This window comes from Marmota flaviventris, chromosome 3, assembly GCF_047511675.1.
Source record: "Marmota flaviventris isolate mMarFla1 chromosome 3, mMarFla1.hap1, whole genome shotgun sequence".
Taxonomy (NCBI): Eukaryota; Metazoa; Chordata; class Mammalia; order Rodentia; family Sciuridae; genus Marmota; species Marmota flaviventris.
The window spans coordinates 168,812,987-168,822,517 of NC_092500.1; the positions used below are offsets into that span (position 1 = coordinate 168,812,987).

Here is a 9,531-nt window from a genome sequence, read left to right on the forward strand (position 1 = left end):
AGATGCATGAAGTATAAGGTGAGTCTACCTTCAAGGTTTTTCTCAAGTGGTGAGAAGATGGGGTTGGGCATCCTTCAGGACACTCATCTTTAGTGGACTGGTCTGTGGTGCATAGGCCCAATGAGGAATGCTCCCCTGTTGTGCTTCAGATAAGAGAAGAAGCGATTTCAATATGTCCAAAGGCAAGAGGAAATTCCCCTCTACACATCCACAGGGAAAGCTGACTTCAGCCCATAATGCAAGATTCCACCTTTGGGTCATTTCACCCTTGGCAGAACAGAGACAGGGGAATTTATCTGGACAGTTACTGTCCTAAACAGATGAGATGATGGTCTCAGAGGGGGTGGCCTCCATCTGCTCCTGTGTATGTGAAGTGGAAATCAATGATGGGTGAGCTGAGATCTCTCCCATCCCTGGAGACATAGTCCAAGTATTCTTACTCTAGCACTTTGTTCTCAGGTTTTCTTGCCTAGAGGAGCTTAAGATCTTTTGCCTTTTGCTTGGTTTTCTAAACACTTCTCTCAGTTCTTTTTTTTTTTTAAATAATAAAGTTCCTTCTGACTCAAACAGACCTTCTCACTCATATAGACTACAATATAGGAATCAGAAAAGAAAAAAACAACAAAAACTCAGGCTTTTATTATCATAGATTTATTTTATAATTTCACATTGGTAACATTTTACTTTGTAGATTATCAATCAATGACAATGAGGCCATTTTCATGAATACAAAATCACATTAAATCAGGATGTAATGGATTACTCTCACATCATTGGTTGAACAGTATTGAGAAAAATACTTTAGAAAGATAAATGATCACAAATGAATGGTACTTTTTTTTAAAAAAAATGTTGTTACAATCTCAGGATATTCTTCGGTTAAGCTAACTCACAATTCAAAAGAATAACTTAATGTTTCAAAGTCAAGTCATTAACAGTTGTCAACAACTGCTGGAATATTATCACATGTATAAAAGACAAGCATTTTCAAGAATGGCTGAAATGGTCTCTAAATGCAAAGGTATCACAACTGGACTGGAAGATTCTATCATTTTACTTGTTCCTGGACAACTAGAAGAATAAGGAAAGCATGCACTGAGCTGATGACAATAAGCATCACGAAAATCCCAAGAGCCTTAATGTATCAAGGGTTTTCCAAGTTCCAGACATCAAGAGAAGTACTAAAAGGGTGTTATGTCACTTGCTCCTAATAACCACCCTGTATTATAATCTTCCCATTTGCAGATGAGGAAACTTACATTCACAGAAGCTAAGCAACTTGGTTACAGTTGCACAAATCTACCATGAGGCTGTGCATCAACTGTGTCGGAGCTTCACCTAGCATGTAACTAAATGGTGCTCGTCTAAGCTGTCCTAGCACACTTGACATTGCATGTGTGGGCCAGATGCACACGCTCATTAAGTCTATGAACAAAGGAAGTTTGGATATATGCACAGATAGCAGCAGGGAAGCTTTATTCCAAGTTCTGCACAAAAGGAGTCACTGAAAACAAGCAAACCTAAGGGTAACTGCTGGCATGTTAACTTTTGGCTTTTGACACATTTGAGTCTACCTGTTATTTACTAGATATTTACAGAGTTCAAGGTGTAATTTGAAGATGGGACTGCTGAAAACTCTCTGCAGAATTTTGAGGACACAATTTGAAATCCACTAAGATGGTGGAAAGTGGACAGGCTCAAGTCAGGAGATCCTGAGCTGCTTCTTAGCATTTTGGTGTTGAGGAGACTACTTAACCCATATGACCTTCAGCTAATTTTTATATAAAATAAAATTAAAAACCCCTATAAAGTGTGGGGTTGCTGCACACTTAGATGTGTGTGAAATGCCTGGCACAGTGCAGGCCCTCAATAAAGGGGAGGGCCTTCACTCTCCTTTTTGTTCTCTATGGCCACTAAACCCCCTTCTCCAACCAGACTGGGCCCGGGCCTTGGAGTCATCTGTTCTTCAGGGTCTGATATGGCACCCAGCACAGAGGCAGGATGAACACTTCTCAGGAAAGAGAAAAAAGAAACCTATGGGTGGAGATGGTCCCATTCATTTAACCATGACCCACGACCTTTCTGCTGGGGCTGTGAATTTATCTACAAATATGGTTACTTTGCTTCCACTTGTCTGTACCAACAACTTATCTCATTGGAAACTTCCAGAAGGCATAGCCCATCTTGCAGGTTTGTACCTGCTCAACTGCAGGCAGTAGCTGGAGGTTTATAGCTCCTGTACGGTGTCTAGCAATGCTAGGGATTCAGCAAGAACTGGCTGAGCTGAGACAAGGAGATTCTGGACAAGCCAAGTCACTCTGTGACTTTCTAACTTATTATACTTTCTAACTTATTATAAAAGCTATTTTCTTTTCTAACATCAATTCTTTCTTCTATGGTACAGGTAAACTTTGGTCTATTTGGGGTTTTTAAAGGAAACCAGAAGTCTGGGTGTTTTGGATGTCTTTAGACTTACTATCTATTATTTTGAAGTTAATCTTTTAATAACAATTAATAAAAGTTAATCTTTTATTAACAATCTACTTAGGGGGTAAGAAACTCCAAACATTTTTTTTTTCTAGAAAGAAAAAATAAAGACTTGGCTATCATGCCTTGACTTCAATTCTATACATTAAAGAAAATATAATAAGGGTCTTAGTTTAAATATACAAACGTCCCAGGTCCACTGGTTGGCAGTGGTCTTAGCAGTTGGTTTATAGTCATCGCCCTCATTATCCAAGTGGCCACAGCCTCCCTCTGGCCCTTCAATAGTCTCATTTTCTTTTCCTTCTTTCTTTCTTTTTTTTTGGGGGGGGGGGTGCGGGGGGAGGTGTGGGATACTGGAGATTGAATATCCAGGGGCAATTTGCCACTGAGCTACTCCCCAGCCCTTTCTGTTTTTTTAAATTTTGAGACAGGGTCTTGCTAAATTGCTGAGGGCCTCACTAAGCTGCTGAGGCTGACCTTGAAGTTGGGATCCTTCTGCCTCAGCCTGCCAGTTCGCTGGAATTACAGGCGTGCACCAGCGCGCCCAGGGATATTCTCATTTCCAAAGGAGGCCTCTTCCTCCTCTTCTTCCCGTACTACCTTCATCAACTCCAGGAAGTTGGGAAGCGGGCCCTGATCCTTTAACTCCCTAAGCCGACACCAGAGAACCTCACCAAGGTTGGCCCCAGCCATGACCTGCTCCAGGCGGACCTGGTCCACGATATTCTTGGGGATGGCCCGTTTCTCCACAGCTCTCCGGAGCAGGGTTTCTAGTCTTAGCAGATAGGCTGAGACTTTCTCCCCTTCCTCCTGAAAGGTCTTCAGGTATCTCACCTGGGAGGTCCTGCGGCTCTCCAGGCTCCCAAACACCTGTTTAAAGGCCTCCAGACACTCCTCCACACTGATGGCTGGGTTGTCTGCCTGCACTATGTGCATGAGGTCCAGGGCGGGGCCACGCAGGCTCTCCACCAGCCACCTCTTCTTTTCTGCCTCTGAGACGGGCCACTCTTTGACTATCTCAGTGGCCTGTTCCAACCAGACCTCAAATGGCTCTTCCTCTGGGCCAGGCTTGGCACTCCCTGAGAACACTCTCAGTTTCCGATATCTCATGGGTAGCAGGGGCTGAGGGGCATGTGCCATTGCCTGTCCCAACAGATGGGCCAGTAACTCTGGAGATATACAGGGTACTGTAGCTGGAGATACCCCATCGTGCCCAAGGGCTCGGAACATACTTGAGACTGTCTGTCCCTCTTTTTCTAGAAAGATGTTCAGTCTTTCAAGAAATTCAGTGTCCTGGTTAGGGGTCTTAAAGATCACTTTCCAGACACCCCCCTTTCCCTGAACCTCACTAGGGATCACTGAGACATCAATATCCTCCATAAGCTCCAATAAGACGGCATTGGCATTCTCCTGCTTCCGGAATATCTTGCCAAGCAATCTATACCTGCCCAGAGACTTTAAAGTCTCCTGCAGGATTGCCTGGATCTCAGCCTCATCGCAGTCCACTGGTATGCCCATCACCATCAGCGACTTCTGGTCATCCACACTCATGATCCTGCACCAGTCCTCTAACAGTGCCACTGCCATTGTCCCAGATACTGAACCACTCACTCTCTATAGGTAGCAACTAGTGCTGTGGATATGCACAGCCTTAGGGGTGATAATACTCCAAACTCACAACCCACCAGAGGGTCTCTCCACTAGCAGTCTCAAAATCTTCAAGCAGGACCAGTTACTTGCACTTCCCCGTTTGTCTGCAGACCTACCCCAAGGTAGTGCCACTGCCTCTGGCTCTGCAGTCCACTTGCTGCTGTTTCCCTCCTGGACTTTGGCAGCCACGTGGCACTGACCCTTCCCTGACCGTGGAGGCACCTGGAAGAGCTGCTTTTCCCACTGTCGCCTGGTCTCTGACACTTCTCCTCTCTCCAGTTGGTGGGAAAATGTCTTCTACTCCAGCACCCAGGACTCCTGGAGAGACGCATTACAGAGGGTGGCTTAGAATCCTGGTGAAACAATGCTCATTTCTAACCACAGCCCAGGAAGCATTCAAACTCTAGTTTGGGATGGAACTGGGGGTAGACTGGAGTCTTCGCCTCCCACTGCACTTCTGTCCACGCCATTCTGATAGGGCTGTCCTGTTACACCCCTTCTTTGCTTACTGTGACTTTTCCCCTCTAGGGGAACTTACTGCAATCTAGTTTCCCTGCCTCAAATGATTAGTAGACATGTTGATTAATGTCTAGGTCCCACCTGCAGGCAGGATTCAAGATCTTTGCATGAGCTGGGGATGTAGCTCAATGGTAGAACATTTGCCTTGTGTTATGGTTTAGATAGGAGGTGTCCACCCAATGCTCACATGTGACACAATGCAAGGAAGTTTAGAGGTGAAATGATCAGGTTATGATAGCCTTAACCTCAGAGCAGTAATTCACTTGAAGGAATTAACTGGGCAGTAACTTAGGCAGGTAGGGTGTGTCTGGAGAAGACAGGTCACTGGGGGTGTGCCTTTGGGGTTTATATTTTGTCCTTGGTGAGTGCAGATCTCTCTGCTTCCTGGTGGCCATGTCCTGAGCTACTTTCATTAATTCACCACTCTCTTCTGCAGGATGTTCTGCCTCACCTTGGGTCCACAGCATTGCAGCCAGCCATCTATGAACTCAAGATTCTGAAACTGAGAGTACCAAATAAACTTTTCTCTTCTAAAACTGCTCTTGTCAGGTCTTTTGGTCATAGCAGTGAAAAAGCTGACTAATATACCTAGTATGCATGAGGCCCTGGGTTCAATGCCCAGCATCAAAAAACAAAACAAAACAAAAAACAAACCTTTGCTATTTGAAAGATGAGATAAGATGCAGCTAGATACCTTTTTATGAGTTCCAGAATGTTCTGTTAGAGTCAAGGAGTTTATATATTCAGCTTCCAGCAAAGGACGATGTTACCCTCCTCCACACAATGGTGTGTGAGTCTGAGCTTCATCCAGGCCAAACTATCCTGTTACACATAAATAAGAATGACATATTTTTATGCCTACTATCCAGTGATGAAGATTAATGCAACTTATTTAAAAACATGACAATCCAGTAGAGAAGGATGAAAAAATATGACCATTCTTCAAAATTTAACTTAAATTGCCTAAAAAAGATGGAAATGCTTCATGTCTTTGATTTAAAAAGTCTTAGTTGGGCATGGTGGTGCATGCCCATATTCCCAGACACTCAGGAGGCTGAGGCAGGAGGATCAAAAGTTCAAGGCAAGTCTCAGCAATTTAGCCAGGACCTAACCAATTCAGGGAGACTCTGTCTCAAAATAAATTAAAAAAACTTCGGACATAGCTCAATAATAACATACCCCTGGGTTCAATCCCTAGTACCAAAAAAAAAAAAAAAAAAAAAATTCAACCGAGAGTTACTCAAACATATAAAAATAAGTTACTAAAATCTCAAATAAGTTAAATCCGGAATTATGGAATAATCCACTTTTAGGTCTAGTGAGGCTTCACAAAGGCACAAAGGGGTTGTTTCTTTGGCTATGGATGGTAAACTACTAACACAAAACTTTGTACCACCAACACTCATTTGATAGAGTGCTTGCCTGTCTGGACAGCAGAGAGCATAACGCGGAGGAGTCCCTACAATAATCATGAGGGTAACTTTTTTTTTCTTTTTTCATAATGGGGATTGAACCCAGGGGTGCTTTACCACAGTGCTATATCACCAACCCTTTTATTTTGAGACAGTGTCTCCTTAAATTTCCGAGACTGGCCTTGAACTTGAAATGCTCCCACCTTAGTCTCTGAGTTGCTGGGATTACAGACCTGTGCCACTGTACCCAGCTGTGACTGGATAACAGGCCACATCCTGTGCTTAGAAAAACTATGGTAACTACTAAGTCACTAGGCAATGGAACCTCATGGGGACACTGCAGCATATGCATTCCACTGTTGACCCAAATGCTGTTGCTGAATATCCCACACTGAAGACGTGGAGTGTATGTTGGGAGCTACAACTATTTTCTCCTTGGCCTGAAAATCTCCACCAATCCAAACTGAGTTCATATAACACAGATGCCAGTTTATTGCTATGGTAGCAGCTGTTCTAGAAAGAGTGGCTCCAAAATCCTTCTGGGAGTTGCTGAAGGTCACACCATAGTGCCAGAGAGCTAGAAGAACAAAATGTTGCCCCATACCTATGCCTGGAAGCCCCAGGGACCTGAGACTGCTGATAGCTCCAGGCCTGCATTTCCTTTCTAAAATACAGGATGACTTTCCTCCCCATTGGAGTATCTAGAGGACACCTGGTATGTAAAAAAGACACTGAAGGCCCAGGAAGAAACATCTCCCATGCTGTTAAGGTTTAGATATATGGTACCCCACCCCCACTCCAAACCTCATGTGTGCGACAATACAAGAATGTTCAGAGGTGAAAAGATTGAGTTATGAGAGTCTCAGCCTAACCAGTACATTTATCCACTGGTGGATTAACTGGCTGGAAGATGTGGGTCATGGGGAGTGTACCTTGGGGTTTACATTTGTCCCTGGTGAGCAGAGCACCCTCTCTCTCTCTTTCTGTGCTCCCTGATGGCTCTGCTCTTCCACCATATGTTCTGCCTCACCTTGGGCTCAGGGCTATGGAGTCGGTCATTTATGGACAGAGGCCTCTGAAACCATGAGCCCCAAATAAACTTTCCCTCCTCTATGTTGTTCTTGTCAGGTCTTTTGGTCACAGCGACAAACAAACAAACAAACAAAAAAACATATGACTAAAACAGAGGCCTGTGGAAAAGCTGTCATGCCAAAGTTCGGGTCACCTCTGGAGGGCTCTTCTCGCAGGATAGAATTCCCAACTAGAATGTGAACCTCAATAAAGAGCTTCAAGTGGATTGCCGATTGAATCCAGGGGTGTTTTATCTCCCCTGTCCTGTTTTATTTTGAGACAGGGTCTTGCTAAATTGGGGAAGCTGGCCTTGAATTTGTCATTCTCCTGCTTCACCTCCCTAGTCGCTGGGATTACAGACGTATGCCAATGTGCCTGGCAAAATATGTAAGAACTTGATAAGGGGTCCACAGGATAATCTGGAAAAGAAACCAGGCTTCCAAGTGAAGACCCCCCACTGAAATTGTGGGTTTAGTTTAATCAGATCCTGATCTTGGGTACGGTACCTCAATCTCTCGAAATCTGTTTCCTAACTTGGAAAGCGGTCACCCCACTGGGCTGCTGTGCCTCGGAAATTACACAAACTCGCTTTAACAAACGCGAAGCACATCTGCACCTAAGTCCTGGGAGGAGATGAGTATATTCTCTTGTCTTCCTGACTTCTCGTTTCGGAGATTCCTAATCTTCAAAGGGTGGCCGCATGCCCTCCAAATTTAACTCCATACATCAAAGGATCCCTCACAGTTGAGAGGGGCGGACAGGTGGACAATGTGGCTGAATTCTTCGTCCTGCTGCCCTTCGCAAACCCACCCAGGTCACTGAGCATGCGCATACCTTCCTCCAGAGCCACCAAAGGATGGACTAGTTTCTGCAGGCTTTTGCCACAGTGGAGCAAGGTGAAGAGGGGGGCTGGAAAGGACCAGCGGCAGTGGCCTCAGGCTGAAATGACGGAGAGATGGACAGAAGAAGGAAGAAGGAAGACCCCCACAGAGGGAAAATGCCCAGTGATATCCACCAACCTTGCGGCCGTGGCTGCAAATCTGCACATATACATCGAGTCCCCAATTTTCCTCCAGCTTGACCCCACACAATTCACCGCACTCCCTCCCAACGAGCACCTACTACCTACTGCCCACGTGACACACGGGCCTGCTCACACGTAATGAGCCACGCAAGTGGCACCTGGCAACCCGGGAAACATGTTGGCTCTGGCGCAGTGCGCAACTGGGGCAGAGATGTGGGCTCTAGTTGGTGCGCCCCGGAAGCCAGAAAGTCTGGCGATTTAGGGAATGTGTATCATTCTGATTAGCCCCACCCCCACTTTTAATGTGGTCGGAAGATACCAAATCATGACACTCTCTTGGTCCTTTCTTGGGGCAGTGGCGTATATTATGGTACCTGGTACCATAACTTAATATATTATGGTACCTTGGCTAATACAGAGGTTCTATTTCTTTATTCTGTAAACTGTGGTGCAAGGCAAGGATTCGCAGACTGCACTTTTTGCTACACACCATCTCTCTCATATTTCCCTTTCCATTTGCTAAGCCCCTCTGCAGTTCTCCCCTCCATCTTGTACTCTCCCCGCCCCCAACACCATGGATGCACAAAACCGAGAACCTTCTTATTTCCCTTTGCTTTCTGTAGCCCGCCTAGGCATAAAGATACATAGCTTTAGTGTCCTGGGGTCAGCAGGCACGTTCCTGTTCCTGCTACTTGACTGCACCCTTTCTCCTCCCAGCGCTTGCCAGGCTGACCCCTTCCACATCCATCAGTTCACACCTCGGGTAAGAGGGTGGGAGCCGCATCCTTGATGCGCCCTCGCCCCAGGCCCACCTCCGCAATGCGACAAAAGAGACGCGCCAGGGCCAGTAGGTGCGAGAGATGGCCTTGGGTCCTCGGCCCGCTTACCTGACCCACACTTACCCAGGCGCCGAGAGCGGTTAGCGGTATGCCCCTGCGCATACGTTAGCCGGTGGTCTGGCCGCTTCACTTCCGGAGCGCAAGGCTCTGGGGCGCCGCCCTCCCCCCCCCCTCTCGCTCCGCGCTCTCCCGGCCGCCCTCCGCGCCCCGCCCCCGCCCCCGCCCCGCCCGCGCCCGGCTCCTCCCCTGCTGCCGGGAACTGGCAGTCTCCGGGCTCCGCTGCCGCAGCGGCCGCCCTCCCAGACCCAACTTTGCCGCTTGCCTGAGCTCGCTGGGCGGCTGCGGGGGGCGTGGGCAGGGAGGGGAGAAAGCGGGGTCAGGGGGAGGGACCAGAGGGGTGGGTCGCCGCTCGCCAGCCCTCCTTCCTTTCTGTACACCTTGCGGTAGGCAGAGCGAGGCAGCCTCGCAGCAGCTCGGGGTTTGTGCTCACCGAGAGGGAGACTTAGGGACCCGCAGACGGACGGACTGA

The 9,531-nt window shown here is 46.9% G+C and overlaps 1 protein-coding gene across 2 annotated transcripts; it reads right to left on the minus strand.

Moving 5' to 3' along the window:
- Positions 1 to 669: 669 nt before the first annotated feature.
- Positions 670 to 9,152, minus strand: Pnma2 (PNMA family member 2). Of its 2 annotated transcripts, none has more exons than XM_071610599.1 (3): positions 9,066 to 9,152; positions 5,351 to 5,478; positions 670 to 4,455 (listed from the first exon to the last, which is right to left on the minus strand). In XM_071610599.1, exon 3 carries the CDS (start codon positions 4,072 to 4,074, stop codon positions 3,010 to 3,012), a length of 1,065 nt encoding a protein of 354 aa, XP_071466700.1. In that variant the 5' UTR covers positions 4,075 to 4,455; positions 5,351 to 5,478; positions 9,066 to 9,152; the 3' UTR covers positions 670 to 3,009. The 2 variants fall into 2 exon arrangements, with proteins under 2 accessions (XP_071466700.1, XP_071466701.1); XM_071610600.1 differs by having other exon boundaries at positions 9,051 to 9,148.
- Positions 9,153 to 9,531: the final 379 nt, after the last annotated feature.